Source organism: Neospora caninum, chromosome XI (genome assembly GCF_000208865.1).
Source record: "Neospora caninum Liverpool complete genome, chromosome XI".
In the NCBI taxonomy this organism is placed as follows: domain Eukaryota; phylum Apicomplexa; class Conoidasida; order Eucoccidiorida; family Sarcocystidae; genus Neospora; species Neospora caninum.
Genome location: NC_018397.1, coordinates 6032226 through 6051504, shown reverse-complemented (window position 1 = coordinate 6051504; position 19279 = coordinate 6032226). Strand labels below are relative to the sequence as shown.

The window sequence follows — 19279 nt, the reverse complement described above, 5'->3', positions numbered from 1 at the left end:
TTGCACATCGCTTTTACCTGAGCCGGGAGCTCGGTGTTATTTCGAAAACCCCGCTTTAAGATTTTAACTTGAAGTTGCATACTCTTTTTGCTGGGCTCTGGAAACAGAGTGTGGCGTAGAAACGCAAACGCAGTGCTCTAAGCGGAGAGCAACTGCTTCGAGAGAAGTGGACAACCAAACGGTTTCTGTGTGCGTGTGTGTCACCTCGCAATGGATGAATTATCACTCGAGAAAATTTTGGACGGTCCATTAACTTGGATGAACCTGCAGGTAACTAGCAACTCCCTTCTGCCAACGTTCGCTGATACAGTGCTTTTCACATGTTGCATTATAGGGTGAAAATAGGCACGATCCTTAGGAACAGAGTTGAGTACAGTGTTGGATTTCAATATCCTACTACATTAAGGTCATTCCACATCGGTTATGTTCTAGGCGAAAAGTCTTAATGTTTCATTCACGCCGCACATGTCTTCGTTGCTTCATGTGCGCTCGGAAGCCTCACGGCGTCGCGTGCTTCACTCCCACCTCGTCGTGCCGCATATACGCAGGAAGCTCCGTTTCCGCGTTACAGGCGCTGTCCTTGTAGTACCGTGGCCCAAGGCCGTCCCTGTTGTTGCCGAGGAAGGGAAGATGCATTGCTTCGCTTCTTACCACCATATTTGCAAGACCTTAGTAGAACGGGAAGGCGGAGGCAAAAGTCACCTGGCTAGACAAGCGTTGCTGTACGGATATGTTTACAGAACAGCTTGCGGCACGCATTTCGCTCTCTGCTTGCGTCAATAAACTCTATCGAGAGGCGGATGTGCACAGAGTTGCAATTAAGCGCTGCAGAACAACGCATTGACGACTTGAAAATCTATGCTGCGTCACTCCCGACGCACGGTGACTTGCAGTCGACGTTGGCGTATACGGATCGAAGCGCCCAGGAAGTACGGTCCACGTTGCTCGAAGCTTGCGGCAAGCTGCAGAACGAATGTGAAAGCCGCGCCAGCCTGGAACGGCGTATTAAAAAATGTGAGGAGACCGTAAAGAAAAGAGAGGATGCTTTGACCCGTGTCATTCACAATCAAAATAGCAAGTTAGACAATGCCATACAGAAACAGTGGCAGGCTATCAAGAACCTGGAAGAGCTTGTTCGCAGCGTGCAAAATGAGAGCGGAGTGCATCCCTCTTGCGGCGACAGGACAAACACTTTTTTAATCTCCTGCTCCCCTGTCGTACTTAGACCAACGCTGACGTCACCAGCTCAGAAGCACGCAGCCCCCCCGGGTAATCGACACTTGGAATCAAATCCTCCCGCAGTAGACGCTAGCCGAGAAGGCAGTTGCACTCCACCTTTACCTGTCTCGCCTGCGGGGTGCCCCAAACCTCGAACAGGTGAACACGAGGCAACTGAGGCAGGTTTGGGCTTCCTGTTGAGTAAGCGAAGGCCTGGATGTAGAGCATTTTCAGCGTCGTGTCCCAACCTCCGCAGCTTGCACCGAAGTAGATGCGCCCGCTCAACTTCGCCCTGTATCGTGTTCCACGGGACCGATTTCTGTAATTCACCGGGAGTCAGCCTCTGCTCACGCACTTGCTGTAGGAACGATCCGCAGGCAAATGGGAGAGAACATTTCCTCTGTGGTCGAGAAGCCTTACCTCCCATGCGAGAAACTCATCACCACGCCGTAGTGTCTACATGTAAAATTCGGGAAGAACACGACGAAGCCCTTCAGAATCTTCGGCAGCGGATCCTGAAGACTCAACAGGACGAGCTTATTACTCAGAACGAACCTGGCGTTGACGGAAATTCGCTGGCACACCTGAATCAGGTCAAGTCGATACGGAATGGAAAAGTAGATTCCAGCACCCTTGACGTTGCACCGAAGCAGCTGGCAGCGAATGATGCCAGTTTGGGTGCGCAGCATCCGGCGGCACGCGTAAATTCTCAGCGCAGCGCAGCTGCTGATCGAAAAATTGTTGGCTATCTGAAGCAGGTGACAAAGCATCTGGTCCCGCTACACGAGTTCGAGAAACTTGAGGCGGAATTCGGCACCTGCACCAGAAAGCTAAGGGAAGCGATGGCAAGGCTGGAAGAGAAGCACCTGGTTCTCTCACGAACTCTTCAGTCGAATGTTCGTGTCCAGCTGAGCAGCATTTCAAAAGCTCTGCAAAAAGAGTGCCTGCGTGCACACGCCGTTCCCCTGAGGTCTCTGCAACATCAGTGTCGCACGCTAGCGTGCGATGTGGGGGAATTAAAGTGTATCATTCAGCCATTCCCACACAGGGAGCGTCGTTCTGAAGACCACAGCCCCTTGGCCAGCAAATCCTCACGGGACGTCGTGGCTGCCACTCAACCTGAAACCTCTGGAGTCACTACTCGTCTTCTACGGAAGACCAGCGATGGAGTCTCCACCTGTCTCTGGTCGGTTGACTCTCCTGCGCCCTTGAGCGAGGAGGAGCGACATGATGTTGAACCAGGTTCCGGAAGGAACAGGACGCGCCGTCCACCAGTCAAACAACAGAACGTTTCATCAGCGGTGTCTCGTGACAAGCAATACCCGACTTTCCGAGGTGGAAGGCAGCTATTAACAAGGAAAAGCCTTATCGCCCCACGGATTGAAGAAACTCCTGTGACCTTCCCTTGCGTCGTGCAGCAGGTGGTTCGCCTGCAGGGGCGTCTGAAAAGAACGGAAGATCGCATGCATGAGCTGCAAAGGGCCCACGAATCGTGTGTGGCTGCTCTCGAAGAGCGCAGATCCGAAACGGCGGAACTGCAAGTTGCTCTGGAAGCCACGGGGAACAAGTTCGCCCAAGAATTGACAGCATGCAGGACTGATATCATGCAAGCTGCGTCTTCTGACCAAGCGCGCGCTCTTCGAGGCGTGCAACAGCTTTTAGCCGAGACAATGGGGAAATGCTTGAGAGCACACTGCCAGAACCAGAGTGAGATGCTGATAAAGCTGTACAGGTTTCAAAAGGTGGCCGAGGAACGAAGTGCACGCTATGCCCAAGAACTCAAACACGTGGAGGAAGAGCTCGCACACCTGAAGACGCTCGGTGACAGAGTGGCAAAACAGTGCGAAGAAGCCATAGCTAAGACAGAGAGAGTATGTGACGAAACGTTGACGCAGCAGGAGGACCGGCAGATGACGCAGAACCAGATGCACCGCGACCAGCAGCAGCTTCAAAGGAGCCTTCGCCAGCTAGCAGAGGAATGCAGAGGCGACAGTCATCACCTGAAAGCTGAGCAGATTCACACTCGGACAGAGTTACAAGCGGCTCTTGTCGACTTCCGAATCCTACGAGAAGAACAGCACGACCAACGAGCCCAGCTAAAGCAGCTCCACGAGCGGTGTACGGCTGTTGCTCCATTTGAAGGCACCGTCGCGAAACTCGCCCTCGAGGTGGAAAGGTTGAAGGCGGAAAGGCAAGAGCTACGTTTTGTGGAAACACGCAGATTGCAGGAGCGGATAGAGTACCTGGAGCTTTCAGTCGAAGAACTGTTGAATTTGTCACTCCCAGCACAAAGCCGACGGTCAGCGGTAGAGGCGTTGAAGGCGTACTCCGCTTTTATATCTTCGCCAAATAAGGGACCACTTCCTGAGCTGTTCAAGCGTGGGCAGGTTGCCAAGAGACAGATTTGTAAACAGCCGGAGCAGCGGCATAGTTTGGAACAGCTGCGTGCAGCCGAAGCTTCTCGACAGGTTCTGCCTGCCACAGGTCGAGGCCAAGCCACTGCTAATGACGCCATTTGCTCAAAAACAGGTGTTGGGCGATGGATCTGGCGGTCCGGTACGCGATGTTCTGCGCCAGAGGGAGTGCGCAACATGTGCCTTAAGGCGCTGGCGTTTTTGAAACTGAACAGGCAGGGCACGACTGATGGGAACCGATCGGCTGGCGACTCCGCTTCAACTTGTACCCCCCTATCCGGCCGCTGCCACGATTTGATGGTTTGTGGAAAAGGGAGTCATGTACATGAGTCGGAATCGTCTGGAGCAACGGCTCGAGCACCCGTGTGCGGCGCCAACAGCGAAGAAGATGAAGCGAGGGTCAGCTTTGTTGTTTGGAATGGAGAAGCCATGAATAACTGCTTGGAGATGTTTCACTGGCAGCAGGGAACGCAATTCGTGGACATCCTTTCTCCTGGACTTTACGAAGTGGTCGTGGGAATTTTTGGGCATGTCACGAGTTCCCATTGGAAGTGTGATAGCGCAACAAGCGACGAGAGCCCCCGGACGAAGGAAACATCATTCGTACAGCGTGAGGCCTGCGCCGCGTCAGAAGCAAGCATCGGCGGGAGACCCGCTGACCAGATTCCACGTGCATTCCATGGAGAATCCCAGAGGCGCTGCTCAGGCGTGTTCCTTGTGATCAACGAGACGTGTGTTATTAAGGCTTCGGCCTCCGTTGTGGAAATAAATAATTTGTGCGCCCCACAATTCATTGCACCGAACATGGTTAAGGGGGGGTCACAGGCTGCAAAGCTACCTCACGGGCGACAAGCTGACGAACCCAGACGTTCCGCCTGCCTCTCGCCAAATAAAAATGCATTTCTGCGAGGGAAAACACGGCTTGATAGCTGCGATATATACAGCGACTGGAGCACTTCCGCTGCTACCCGTGAAGGCGATAGCACCGCGGTCGGGACTTGCGACGAAAACAGCAGACCTCTCGAGGGTGTCTCGTCTTCAACTGGAAGAAAATTAGTGGGGGGACCAACTGAACCTGTGCTGGTTCCGGACGTTCTCCACACATTTCTCTTGCTGCCAGCAAAGGCCCGTGTTGCGGTGGCGATTGCTGACGTCCCTGTCTGTGGTCACCCATCTGACGAGACAAGGCAAAATTTGGAAGGATCATTCTTCCGGGGCGAGGCGTCACGCCAAGGCTGCTCCAGTGCTGATTCTCGTCTGCATCCACTGGTGAACGGTGCAGGTTTCTTAACGCTTAGGAAACTATAATCCTCCCTTACTCGACAAGCGCTGGAACGTTCGCATCTCTAACCACCGGTACTGCCACAACTTCGCTGTGAAGGGTCTTCACGGTCTAGGCGACGCTGCCACGCGGCCCAGAGAAGGATGGTCTCGCGTTTCCCTACAAAAATTGTGCATGTGGGAGGATTCCACGCGGAAAGTTACTGACGCACACTCGCGTGCAACGCACGAACAGTTCCACAAGTCCTGTTCTGTATGCGTTCTTTCTATGCGCCCTTTGCTGCAAGGATCGCCGCACGCGGGGAGGTCCATCCTAGACCGTGTCGCCCCAGAACGCGCGCGGTCCTCCCACTTCGATCTGAGCGGGAGAGTAACAACCGTTCGGGTAGAAGTCTGTACCCGCGAAAAGCGGGCCAGTACGAATAACGCAAAATGATTCGACTCAATATCACACGTTTTCGGTGAACGCGGACGCATGCATCACACAACACGAAAAGCGAGTCTACTCGTGCCACAAAAAATGTATCGACACCATAGAAGCCCTCGTGCTCAGACACTTTATTATCACGATGGATACTGAACCATCTTCGTTCCCACATTAACTACAGCGGAAAACGTGAGTAACCCAATCACTGCGGTGGCCGTAACACTCGTCTCCCGAATTGGCAAGAACCATTCCGTACTGTCCCGCCGGAACAATAAGCGAAAGTCCTTTCGCTGAATTCTGTGCGGGGCACGGATAAACGGCGCTACGATCCGTGGAATCACTGCCACATGATATCCTCCATCCTGACTTCCTCCACTGCCTTCGAAATCCCGACCTCTCTCCTTTCTTTGTTCCATCCCCGCAGTTGCCGTCTGTTAACTGTCTTGGGTTCAAATCGTCGTGCAACCGTCATCGCCCGCCGGTACACACCCTTCATGGGCACTCATACGTTAGCGCTCGTTCACTCGCATCTATGCAAACTTTACCAGGTCGTTTTACCTTTTCCATCCACGCGCCTTTGGAAACAAAACGACAGACGATAGGCACATAAAACTGGACGAAGCTGCAGTTCTAAGGGACAAACCTGCTGTCGCTTTCCTTTGCCGTTTACAGGTCTTTGCTTCGTCCTCTGAAACAAGAAGAAAGCGGCTGTTGTCGCTTCCACGTCCCACTGCCAGCGAGCAAGAAGCCTCGTGAAAAATCAGTTGCTGTTGGCCCTTCACTCAGCGCAAAAATACGTGCTTTCTCGTCGCTGACTTGTCGCTGTTCCCCACAGCTTGCCGCCTCACCACCGCTTACGAAACGCACTTTCCCAGAGCAGGGGAGCAGACGGTGCCCGCTGGACAGACACCGCAGCCTTTGGGGGCGCTCCCCAGCAGCCAAGCCGGAGGCTGAGAAACCAGGAAAGGCACAAGAAGCCAGAAAAACACATGAAGACCTTGGCAACCGAGAGGCGACATGCGTGCGGACCCACAAAGGCCGTTTAACGTGGATATCCTAGAGTCTGTCTTACGACTCAGACACGGGACGTGAAGAGATTGCGTGGACGTAGTGACTGCCGGTGGGCACACTGTCTCTGGTTACGAACCAGAACATGCATTGGGCTTTCGGCTCGCTGTATCCGCCTTCGTTTCCCTTGCACCTTTTTCTCGGATTTTCGACACCCATTGCAAACCCCATCAAAAAGACACAACACACACTCATAACCACACTCGTGCGCAGTTTCACTTCTCGACTCCACGAACTCGGCGCCACAACCAGCTGGTCAGCGCCATCGAAACGGGAGAAGCCCCGCACGAATGCAGTCGTTTCTTCACCTGCTATATCTCGCACTGACGAGCGGCGCCTCCCTTTCCGCCCCTGCCCAGTGGTGCCTTTCCCGTGTTCTGTACGTCCTCGAACGATGCTCCCCTGATTGTTGACGCCCTAAAGTCTCTTGTCAGATCACCAGTGAACGTATATCGGAAGAAGGACCGATACATAGACTCCGGAGAAGATGAATCCCCAGATGCTATATTCGTGCGGCCACGAAGCTCGAAGGACCAGGCTACAGAGAACCTCTTTGTGGGCGCAGGCTGACGACTTTTTGTGGACTTGTCCAACTGCGTCAACGCGTACGTGCATCCACCTAGCACCTAGCTGCACACCGGGCGTTTCCGCCGAAGTCTCTGCCCCCGTTTCATCTTTTCGGCCTTTCCGTGCAGCGCGTTTCACTTACCGGTGCGAACCCCGCCTCCTTGAAGAGGGCTGCCTCGTTTGTCGCCAGTTGTCGCTCGTCTTCTTCGAGGACTACAAATGCCCTCTTCGCCGCCCCGCTCGCGCCGAGCAATGTGACCTTGCCTCCTGGTTGCCGCCTCGACAGCATGTCTGTTCCCAAGTCAACTCCCACCTCTACTGTGGCCATAGGCACTGCGAAGAAGCCAGAGACGGTAGCGATTGCGACAACCCGAAGCGTGTGCGTCCCTGGCGCGAGGAACGGGCACCGCCACTCTACAGCGTTGCCGAGAAGACGAGGCTCGCATCGGGGGAAGAACCAAAAGGACGAGAACGAGGAATAACCCGATCCTCGTCCCCGCCCAGGGAGGAAGCCCCGGTGTGGCGGTCTCGTGCAAGAGGAAGAAACGTCCTCCACCGCAGCAAGAGGCGACATGCTCGGGTCTCGAGAGGAGAGCTCTAAGCCGGCAGGCAAGAGATCCCGGATCGTCACATCTCTGAAAGGAAAAACGGACGGCGACGTGCACAACCATGTGCTCTAGGTTTATAGAAGACAGGGGACAACTCTGAACAAGACCACCGGCATCTTTTTAGCGTAGGTGCACGCGGCTCGACCAAGCCATGCTCCCACTTGTATGGCCGGTCTGACCCATCTACAGAGAATCCAGGCGAGACAGGTGACCGACGGGAACACCGACCCAAATTCGTCTCGAGTGGAACGAGACGCGGATGTGGATGCACTGAACACCAGTTTTCTTCTGTGACAAGAGCGGATACATGCGCATCTTTCTATATCTAATCTATCGCATCCTGAGTGGCATGCGTCCCTTTCGAAAGGCTCGACTGGTCTTGCTTCCCGACGTTTCGCGCCGCCTCTCAGTCCACACGTACCTGACTTCGTCCTTGACAGTGATTCGAAGAGCCACGCACACGCGGCTGCCTCGGACCGCGCTGGCGACGGGGGTGTTTCCGCACGTCTCAGTTGCAGAGTCAAACACGAGAAATTCCTTTTGCAGGAGAGCGCCCATGAAGGTTGGCAGCATGCGGGGTCTGTCGGGGATGAAGTCCATGCCGATGGCGACTACGGCGACGCCTTGGCCCTTGACGTTCACGCGCACTTTCCCCTCCCAGGTGCGTTCTCCTTCGTGGCTCTCAGGCGGTGCGGCCTCGCGCCTCTCACGCGCCCTGCAAGAGACAAAAGAGAGCTTTCCTCCGAGCAGCTTGCTCGCCTCCAGTTCGCTCCACGCAAGCTTGGTCTCAAGGATCGCTGTGTGTTTTCGCAGATTGAGGTGACCGTGGAGCAGCAAGAGCCACGGGGTCGCACGCTGCCCTACGGGCCCCGCTTCCCTCTCGCCCGTGCCCAGGTGCACGGAGACGGCGAGGTCCGCGCGGTCGCTCTGGGTCGCCGCGTGCCAGCTGGAGAAGGCGTCCATGACAAGCAGATCTTCCCAGGGACTCCGAAAGAGACAGCCCGTCCAGGGGACCATCCGGCGCGGGCCCAGCTGTCCCCGCTTCCCGCCGCGGGCCAGATACAGCACGACCTTTGAGAAAATGTGGATGATGTCTTCAGGGGGCAACTGGGCGAAGCTGGTGAAGGCGGAGAACTCCGGCTCGAGCGAGAGAAGAACGGCGGAAGCCGACCGTCCTGCAGGCGTCGCTGAGAGGACGAAGCTGGCGGTTTGCAGCAGCATCGCGTGCTGCGCGTCGCTCGCTGCGGTCGCGCTGCCGAAGCCACTGAGGTACGCGCCGGAGTTCGGAAGAAATCGGAGGAGGCTGACTGATTTCTTTAGAACCGCATTCGCAAGGGCGAGAAGATACGGAGCGCTCGCCTGGTCGCGGTTCTCCAGGCCAATCACGAGGGCCCACAGCAGATGCGGAGACACCTGAAGCTCGTTCGTCGGCTCCTTCTCGTCGGCGCCGCGTTCGCCGTCCACAGACAACACCCCCCGCAGGAGACTGGAAAACGACAACGCTTCCTCCGCCTCCGGGTGCTCCAGGTTGAAGGTCGCGGCAGGCCCAAACACGTAGCGGACTCGCGCGACGAGGCCCCGGCCGACGTAGGCGAGAAACCGCGAGAAATCGATTGGCTTCTGCGGGCTCTGCGCCACGTGTCCGACGCTGGCCGACGCATGCGCCAGCGAAGAGTCCGGCACCGCCTGTCCAGGCTCCGAGGCGGCGAGGGGCGCGGGCTGGGGCCATACTTCGCCAGGGGATGGGACAGCGTCGAACGACGCGAGGAACCGCGACTCGGATTCGCGAAGGAACGCGAGAATCGTTTGTTTCACAGACGCGACATACGGAAGGACGGCGGCAGACGCGTGCCGTTTCGCGACGAGGAGCACCAAAAGGTTCAGGTCGACGTCCAGCGGATGCTCGCGGATGGCCAAGGCTGTGTATTCCGCGTAGGGGCGCGACAGAAAGCCCGTGCGGCGAAAGACTCCGGCGTCGGGAGGCACGTACTCAGAGAGTTTGGTCTCCGCAAAGACAGCACTCGCCTCCAGCTCGCCGCGCACCTGCAGCTTCATCGCAGTCACCAGCTGGCGGGCGAGAATCGCGAGAAGCAGAGAGGAGAGGGACGGACTGGTGCGTTCGAAGAACGGCACGGGGGACGCCGGAAACGCCTCGCGACAGCAAGTGCAGAAAACGGCTTTCGACCCGGTGACCGTTTCTCTGCCTTTGCTGTTCGTGTCCCACAAGAGATCGTCGAACGCCTGCTTTGCGGGGACGAATGGGCATACTTCGGCGGAGAGAAACGTCCGGATTTTCTCCAGGAGCACGGCGCCGTAGCCGACGCCCACTGACGCGGAGAGGCCGCCTACGCCTTCCATGACAGGCAGCGGGAGCTCGACGCCTTCGACCGCCACCACCGAGTTCTGTGCTTCGTCCGCTGCCTCGGACGGGTCTCTGGCGCGGCCCAAAGTCCGCGGAGCAACGATCGCCCAGATGCTCGAGAGCGACAGGCGCGGCGCGATCGGCGTCACGGGGACGAAGAAGGCGAGGCCGTGAGAGACGGAAGAGTTGACCGCCAGGTGTGCGAAGCAGTGGACTTGGAGGAGTTTGTGGTTGGTGATGACCGACTGTTCGTCTGTGTCGACACGCACCGTGACCGGGAGCGCGGTGTTCGTCAGTTGGACCCTTTGGCGGTGACCCGTCTCCATCGTTTCCCCTCGTTCCGGGAACCACGTGTAGACGATCGCTTCGCCGCCTTCCGCCACGAGACTCTCGTCGACCTGCAAGATCACGCCGACGTTCGCCACGTCGCCTTTCCGCAAGAGTTTCGGGCGGAACGGCGTCATCTTCAGCCGCTTCTTCACAGACACTTCCTTCTCGAATTGGCCGTAAAAGACGCGACTGAGTGGTGACGCGGGCACGCGCCTGTTCCAGAGCCTGCGGAAGAAGGACACTGCAGTCCCTTCCTTCTCCTCCACCGCCACCACGACCTGACTCCTGAAAAGGTACGTGTTCGAATCGTCGGGAACGCGAACGGACACGTGGCCGGTCAAATCGCCCCGCGTATCCTCCGTCAGCTCGACGGTCTTCCACAGAATCACGGGCGTGTCGGAGAGCAGAAGCTTCGTGGACGCGACTGCAGGACTCGCACTGGACGCCACGCCGGCGCCTGCGTCCTGTTCCACCGCGGCCTGACGTCCAGCGAAGGTCGCCTTGGCCATGCGCGGCGCAGCCGCCAAACCTAACATGGGGGCGGCCGCCGCCTCCACAGTCATATCGGCGAAGACAGCGCCATCGACAAAGTTCTCGCCCCGTGGAAACGCCGAGAAAGACCCGGTCAGAGTCGACCGTTTCCGCAACAAAACGCTGCGCAGCGTTTTTGACCACGGCTGCCACGGCGACGTTAGCTCCTTGGCGCCTGCCAAGGCTCCCGCGCTGGGCCAGTGGAGATCTGTTATCCACGGATCCCGCTCTTTCAGGGCCTTCATGAAGCCAAACAGGTAGAGGTACGTCGCCGGCGCCGTCGCCTCTGCGAACGACGACGAGACGCTGTGGCGTGCGTCCTGCTGCATCACGGTCTGCCGCAGCTCCTCTTCGATTTTCGGCAGGCCCATCGGCCCGAGATCGAAGTACCGTTTGTCGACGAGCGCCACGAGGGCGTACGCGCGAACCTGCTTTCGCGAGCTCAGCTTTGAGAAAAGCGAAGCGAGGCCGGCCTTCTGCTCCGCATTCGTCGAGAGCGAGAGGCGCAACGTTGCTTTCTTCCCTGGCCGCAGGGAGGCCTCGCCGTCTGCAGGGGCCTTGCCGTCGAGGGAGAAAGACACCGTGCTGTCGGGGATGGCGAACGGCGAGGCGGCTGCGCGAACCGCCACGGTGAACGTTTCGTCCACCACGAACGGCCCGAACTTTGCTCCGGCCTCCGTTTCGAGCGGGAACCGTTCTGTCCTGGGCAGAAGCGCATTCGTGGATGTGTCCACTTGTGAGATCGGGAGAGGCGTCTCCGACAAGGGCGGCACGAACACGACGCGCAGCAAGCAGGACGAGGGACAGTCCTCCGGGACGCGACCGATGGGAATGCGGAGCTCGTCCTTGAGCGAGTCGAGAGGCACTGGAAAGAACAGTCTTGTGTTTGACCGTGTGCCCCACCAGACCGACAGCGATCCATACAACGGCGGAGTCGCCCCGCCGCGACCGCCTCTTTCGGCCTCGGCGACGAGTCTGGGCCGAATTGCTGACCCTGGACGGAAGACCGCAGGCAATACCAGGCTCACACGCTGACCCGGCGTCACCTCTGGGCTGTCGAGACGCAAGTCGGGCTTCAGCGCGCGCGTGAGGAGGTTCCCAGCGGTCGGGAGGAAGTATTCGCAGTTCCGCACGCTCCTCCCATCCGGAAGACGGAAAGTCGTGAGGAAGACATACTGGGCGGCGTCCAGGGGAAGGGTGACGGGGCATGTTAGGCGGCCGCCGTGGCCTTGGCAGCTTTTGACGACCGAAAACCTGCTCCTTTGCTTCTCGACGAATTCCCAAAGGTCTACGCTGCCGTCCGTGAAGGCCTCCATCGCGTCAAGCTCTTCCTGGTCCCCGTCGTGCGCCTGAGCCGACTCCCGAGCGTCTGCGGACCTGACCGCGTCCCAGTCGCGCGCTGCCGAGAACAGGGACGGCTGGCAGGGGGCGAGGCCTTGATCCGTGTGCCACGAGGTCCAGTTGTCGGCCTGCGCTTCCCAGGATCTGCCGAGCGGGTTTGCCGGGTCGACGCGCAGCACCGCGACCTCCAGGGAGCTGCCCCGTGGCAGCGAAGCGCCTGCCTTCACTCCGGGATACGGCTTGGAAACTGCGGAGACAGCGAAGGGGACACCTGGGAGGACCGGCCGCACAGAGAGAGACAAGTGCTCCCCGAGGAAAAAGTCCGACGAGGCGACAATAACCGAAGCGGTCTGGGGCGGCAGCACGTCGCCAGTCAGCCCAACGACGCGGACGGAGACGGAGATCTCCGTCCCTTCTCCCCACAAGAGGGGGAAGGTGGGGGCGTGCTCCAGGTCGAGCGGAACAGAGGTGGCTGGACTCACAGTCAGTTTCTCCAAGAACAGCGGCAACGCGAACTGCCCCGCCGCGTCTGTGCGGACCTCTGCATGCAGCTTCACAGTGTCGCGACTCGACACCTCGCCTGCGGTGACCACCTTGACATCGTCCTGCTTCGAACTGACGCGGAACGTGGAGAAGTCGCTGGCGGGACCAGCCACCTGGGCCTCTCTTCCCAGAGCGCGGCGCAGCCGCGCGACTCCCTTTCGCAGGGTTTGCTCGCCCAGCGTCGGTTGGAAGGCGAAGCGAATCTCGACTCGGTGTCCCTGGACCGGCAGGCCGCCGTAGGTCTTGACGATTCCCGAGACCGCGAACGAGGACGCAGGATTCACGACGGCCGGGAGGTCCAGAGGAGACACCAAGAGCGACGGCGGCCGCGGGTCCTCGACGAGGATGGAGAAGCCTTCCGCGGGATCGAGCCGCTTCAGGTTGTTCGCGTCCGCAAGCTGGTACCAGGTGTCCGGGCACACGCTCTCTGCCAAGAGGGCTTTCTCGTCCACGTCCCCGTCTTTGAAAATCCGGAACTCGAGGAACGTGCTGGTGCCCAGCTCCGCGTCGAGCGGAATGTCCAAAGACGCCTCGAAGGCCCCAAAGTGATTCAGCGCAACGACGCGCACCGAGCAGCTGTGCGCAAGACCGGAGCCCATGCGGCCTGCCTCCATTCCGTGGGCTGCACGTACCTCCCGGCCTTCGTAGTGGGAGGCGGCCTCGAGGTTCCACTGGGCACCGATGAGGACTCGGAGCTTTTCGGGGGCGTCGAGGCGGAGAGCCTGGTGAAGGAAGCACGCGCCGTCGAAGCCGCAGAGCGAAGAGTTGACCAGGGAGACGAGGCCGTGGAGGAACACTTTGTCCCCGGGTCGGAACGACGTGCGGTCGGCGAGGACAAAGAAGCGGAGGCTGTTGCTGGAGACGAAGAAGCGGCGATCGTAGCCGACCAGAACGGAGGGGTGCGACCCTGAACGCGCCATCCCCGCACCCAGCAGCTGGTTGCGGTGTAGTTCCCATGGCCAGCTGAGACGCTCCGTGACAAACACGGCGGGCAGTTCCTCGCTCTCGCGTTTGGACCGGGTCGAGCCGTCGCTGAGCGGCGCGACGACTGTCGCGAAGAGTTCGGCGCCTTCGACGATCGCCTCGCTGGACTGCCAGGCGGCAAACCCCTTGGCGTCAGTTTGCACGAAGGTGCACTCCTGCGCGCCGGCGTTGGACCTCGCCCCGCTCGCGTCTTCTCCGTCGCTCGCGTTCGGCGCGCAGGCCAGGAGTGCAGGCTCGCGGCCGTACCCCACGTAACTCGCAAAGACGCGGATGGTGGCGTCCGCCAACGGCTGCGCGGTCTTCAGCGAGAGAACCTGGAAACTCACAACCAGACTGTTTGTCGCCTGCTCGACGTGGACCGAGTGAAAGACGGAGAGCGACAGCGCGCCCACGAGGTGCCTGTCGCTCGAGACCGAGGTGGAGCCGAAGTGCTGCGTGTGCGCCGAAACGAGGTACAGCGCGTGGGGCGAGAAGCCCGAAAGATGTGGCGCCACGATTGTCGCAAACGCGCCGGTGCTGAGGAGCGGCGAGGAATTCGCGGCTGCAGCGCCGGAGGCGCCATCGAAGGAAACGAGTTCGTGGGCCGGGCTGAATGAGACCGCACAAAGAGGGAGGCGCACGCACGGAGAGGACTGAAAAGAACAGGCATGAAGCGACGAGGGAGGCACTTCTCTCTCTCGCCGTCTGAGTGTGTGGTGAGGCGAAACGCGCGAAACGTGCGAAACGCCAGCGCCGCCCCGCGCGCGACCTTCAGACGGGAAGTCCCAGGAAACCCCTTGAGCTATCCGGTTTTCATCGACGCTGGCCCGCCCAACAGAGACGGACACTCGGTGTGTGTGTGTGTGTGTCCTTTGTTTCAGAGCCTTTTCGTTTCTGCTTCGGTTCCCTGGTGGACTCACTGGCGCGTCATCGGGCCTGCGGCGTGGGACCACATGGGCAACATGCGGGCGACGCATTTGGCGTCTCCGCTGCGCACGCACGCGCCGAAAGGCTCCGCGTCCAGAGTGGCCGCGTCGATGTCTCCCCAGGTGATTTTTCTCCGCTCGCCTTCCTCCCTTTTGTCGTGTGCGATAGTCATCAGCGCCAAGGGAAGGCCTTTGTCGCGCGTCGCCTCCGCTCCCCGGTCGTTGAGGACCCAGACGGTCTCTTGACACCGGAGGAATTCGAGGTTCGGGCGAAGCCGCGACATGGAAAATTCAATCTCGCTGCTCTCCAGAGGGAGGCCGAAGCCGTCAAACAGGTTCTCGGACGCCGCGTCCGCGTTGCCGACGACGCTCAGCTTGTACGTTTCCCCCGGCAGCAGCTCGTCGCACCAGAGAATCAGGTGCACTTTCTTCTCGAGGACCGGCCGGATCGACAGCTCGTGTCCTGTCGCGAGGTGGACCAACTTCATTCTTCTCACGAGCTTCTCCGCCTGCTCGTGGAGGTCCGTGGCACTGTTCGCCGAGGCGAGTCGCGAAGGAGAGCGCGAGGACGAGGCGCGCGGCTCCTCCGTCTTCACGCCGGCCTGCTCGCCGACTGGCCCTGACAAACCGTGGGGCAGAACGAGGGCTACCCGGCGGTAGCTGACGGAGTTCAGCGGGCGCTGGCTGCCGACGAGACGGAACGGCCGGGGACCGGTAAAGCTGCCTTTTCCTTTCGCGCGGCGAGAACCCGAAACGGCGGCGTACAGCGCGGGGTCAATGAATGCGGGGGACACGCGGACGGAGCGGAAGAAGGCAAAGTGCCGAGCCGGAGAAGCTGGCGGAGAGGCGGAGACGGACGACGAACCGAGAGGGCCGCTGAACCGCGAGTAGCTGCACAAAAACAGTCGACGGCGCACCCAGCTCTAGGACACGGCACAAAAAAAAACTTCACGCAGAAAGCAGTGCGAACGGACACACGGCAGGCAGCGAATTCTGGCCCGACGAATGGGCTCTTTACGTCGCGAGAACTCGGGAAGAGAGGAGACGGTGGGGGCTGGCGACGGACACGCAGGAAGGACACACACACGCGCGCAGGGTTCTGCGCGGCCTGCAGTGAAGAGCGACACTCGAAACGGCGAGGAAGACAACTCGACGTGTCTGAGCGGGGAAGCGCGTGCAAGAGCGACCGGGTGAAAAAGGACCACACATTGGGATGAGAATTTGAAGTATGAGAACATGAAGACACAGCTGGTTCCAGGACACTTTATGCGCTTTACGGTTGGCCATTTGCGTTGCCGGGGAACGCAGCTTCCGGTTCACTCTTAACCTTCGCATGTTCACTTGGCAAAGACTCCCCGGGATCCACCAGAGGAGACACCAATCCGGCAGCTGGTCAGATGTTGTCTCTGCCGGAGAAAACCTACTTTGTCCCCTTTTTGACGAAAAGTTCGTAGATTGCTCGAGTCTGCAGCGGCCGCTCGGAGAAGCTGAGTTCCACACACATGACCTCATCGCTTTGGCGGTTTCCTCCCGCGTTGTCCTGGTCGTCTTCACCGCTGTCGTCGCTCCACCTCGTCGCTTCCTCGCTGTCCTCGGAGGAGTCGCGTGAGGCGAAGGCGTCCTTCGCTCCGTTCTCCGAGCACGCGCGGACGTCGAAAGGCACGAACGAAAACTCGCCGTTGCGCTCCTCTCGACCAACCGCTAAAAGTCGGTCTGACAGAGACATCTTTCTGAGCGCAGACAGCGCCACGGGCGAATTCATCTTCACTGTCACTCTCCCATCTCCCGGCACCTCAAAGAGCGACGCGAGAGGATCGGAACTGTTTGCCAAGATCGGCTTCCACTGCTTGTCTGTGACGGCTGACGCAAGGTCCGAGGTGACGGAGGCGACTGACACACGGAGTGTCTCCGTGCGCAGGCGGAAAATGCACGAGGGTCCATCGGCCGATTTGGTCGAGCTGAGAGCTGGGTCTTCGCCGCGTCCGTGCGCTTCGTTTGCCTGTCCCTTCCGGTCCGCGCCGTTCTCTGCCTCGTTCCTCCCATCCAGCGCGCCCGCCCCCCTCGTCCCCGCTCCGTCGCAGTCTTCAGCGAGACGCTGGCCACTTGCAGAGCGGAGGAATCTGTTCAGGTGCACACGCACGGTTAGGTCCGCCGGCCAGGCGTCTTCCGGATCGAATCGATAGACGCTCGTCGTCACCCAGCCGCCTCTCCCTTTCACGGTTTGCGCGGCGCTGTTGGTGAAGATGTGGAAAGCCGGCACGTGCGAGTCGCTCGAAGCGTCTCCGCGGAACAAGGACGCGCCAAGAGGGATAACGGGAACCGAGAACACTGCAGCGACCGGCTGCTTGCCGCGGAGCACCGGGACCGGGCCTGACTTGTCCGAAGGCGGGGCGATAGCCACCAGGCGAAACGGCGGTTCGAACGAAGCGGCGGAGACGGCGTCTTCGCCAGGGGCCGACACTCGGCTTACCGGAGATCCTTCCACAGGGAAAGACACAGACGCAGAACGCGGCGCCGGGGAAGCCGAGGATTGGGCATCTGAGGAACACGCGTTCCGGTCCACAAATGCTAACAGGAGCAAGGCGACAAACCAGAGGCCGGTCACCGCCCAGCGGTCCCGCGCCATCGTTGCGCGTGTGCTAAGCAATTCACGGCGAAAAGTGGAAACAGTACCAGTCAGTCATCGAGAGACCGCCGGCGCGCGTTAGCCAGGCAGACGGCGGCGCTGGACCCGCCAGGCTGACACTCCTCTTTGAGCGCCAGGAGAACGCGTCGCAAGTTGCTAGACTTGCGCACAGGATGTCGCGATTGGGGGACGGTCGTCGCTGGGGCTGCAGTTTATCGCGGAAAGGGGATGACGAGAGGACAAGCGACGGGTCAGCACAGACGGGAGGAAAAACCGGAAAGCGCGTGATTTTTGGCTGAAAAGGAACTCTTAATACGTACCGAAGATATAAGCAGCACGGATGCGCGGCAGAGCTCGATGCCTCGAAGTGTGTCGACGGGTCCACATACACCCGTTCAGGCAGCGCAGAGAAGTCCTCGCGATTGCCACTTCCCGTCCCTCTGGTTCGTCGTTCCCCCGCAAATCTACGGGAAAGAAAGCGCCGGCAAATGTGAGACAGAAAGGGTGTAGAAACAGGGAAAGGAGGAGCCGAGCTAGGGGAGAAAGCGCCGGGAGGCTTACCGCGCCGCCGGCTCCAATCCCCCGCGTCTCTCTCTCTCTCGCGGGCAATCTCCCGCACCGCGCGGCCAGCGGTGTGAAGCGTCTAGAACTTGCGGGCCCCGTCCGTGGAATCGAGGGAGAAAGAAAGACACATCATAAACTGCGTCAGAGACACGATAAGAAGACCGCCCCAGTGTTCGGACACTGCGTTCTCTGTCGCGGAGGAGCTCGGCAGAGAACTCTGTCCTTTTTCTCGGAAGACACGCCAGCGACTGACCCCGCACTCACCGCTGGCTGCTTGCCTTCACCCTAAACCATAGCCCACAACAATTCGTCCAACTGCAGCTACTCTGTCCTTTCGAACCACGTCGCAGTTCCTCCCAACCGCTGCGCTCTTTCCAGTCAGCGTACCACGCGACCGACGTCTTTTTCACTCAGGTCTGCAGCCGAGACTCCGAAACGAAGAGCGCCCAAGATGCTGGTGCGGCACACTCGCAGGGGTTGCGGTATAGCCAGAGAGGACGGGGCAGTTCTACGGGCTGTTTTGTTTTGCGGGATCTTTCCCTCGTTCCGTTTCTCCGATCTCTGCGTCACGCAAGCTCGGCCGGAAACTGACGCGCGCGCCTCGACTGTTTGACCAAATGTGAGTTGAACAGGCAACGGGCGCGTTCCCGTCTCCTGTGGACGCGCCGCAGGCGGTACCGAAACGCTTTTCTTGCAGTGAAAGTACGCTAGCGTCCCCGACGGTGGCGAGACGCGAGGAGAGATTGGGGCTACTCCGCATGCACCCGACGCCGGCATCCATGCGGCGCTGACCCGTTGAAGGCCAGAGAGCTGTATCGTCTGCGGCGGTGCGGCCGCCGAGGGAGGAGGGGTTTCGCCTTGATCCTCCTCCACTGTGTGTTCATTCTAAACGACTCGAAAAGCGCGACTGCACTTTTGGCCGCAGGCCAGCTGCATGTGCGCGTTCCTACTTGCGACACAGCGAACTGCTTCACGCCCGCCCAGCCAGCATGATAGAGCCATGCCTGCGACCTGAACTCGACACTGGAGGGCTGTGGAGAGAAACAGGCGTCTCCAGAGTCTCCCGTAACTTCTCGCGGGAAAATTACCGGCGTGAAAAAACCTTGGCAGTGCGTGGTCGTTGTGGAAGACCACAAAGAACCCCACAAGGTTTTAATCCTTGCAATGCGTATCTTGCAAACAGACGTTTCGGTCTGAACCCGCAGGCGAGCCCGTAGTCTGTACTCGCCAGAAAAATCGAGTTTGTAGCAACCGACGAATCACTAAATACACAGTGCGTGAGTGGGAGTGTAGCTTCAGTGGGGGCGCCTGATACGATGTGCAAACCGTCCCCGGTCCAGAAGTGAGTAGCCCAAATCGACAAAGCAGAGACTCCGTCGGGCGTATACCTTGCACGCCGTTCTCTACCGGGTCCAAGGTTTTCTCGTGCACTTCTCAGCATGTGAAAAAAACATTCAGCGGAGTGTTGTCCAGCGTCTATTGCAGAATCTGTCGCGGTGTTCAGGCGCAC

The 19279-nt window shown here is 59.3% G+C and overlaps 2 protein-coding genes across 2 annotated transcripts; one reads left to right on the top strand and one right to left on the bottom strand.

Moving 5' to 3' along the window:
* Positions 1–800: 800 nt before the first annotated feature.
* On the top strand, positions 801–4940 carry NCLIV_060230 (conserved hypothetical protein; the record flags this gene model as incomplete). Its single annotated transcript, XM_003885577.1, has 1 exon — positions 801–4940. One exon carries the CDS (start codon positions 801–803, stop codon positions 4938–4940), a length of 4140 nt encoding a protein of 1379 aa, XP_003885626.1.
* A 1254-nt stretch (positions 4941–6194) lies between these two features.
* NCLIV_060220 (conserved hypothetical protein) lies at positions 6195–17205 on the bottom strand (the record flags this gene model as incomplete). The annotated part of the gene is made up of 5 exons (XM_003885576.1): positions 6195–6290; positions 7118–7610; positions 8005–14262; positions 14574–15470; positions 16004–17205. 5 exons carry the CDS (start codon positions 17203–17205, stop codon positions 6195–6197), a joined length of 8946 nt encoding a protein of 2981 aa, XP_003885625.1.
* Between the last annotated feature and the right edge of the window lie 2074 nt (positions 17206–19279).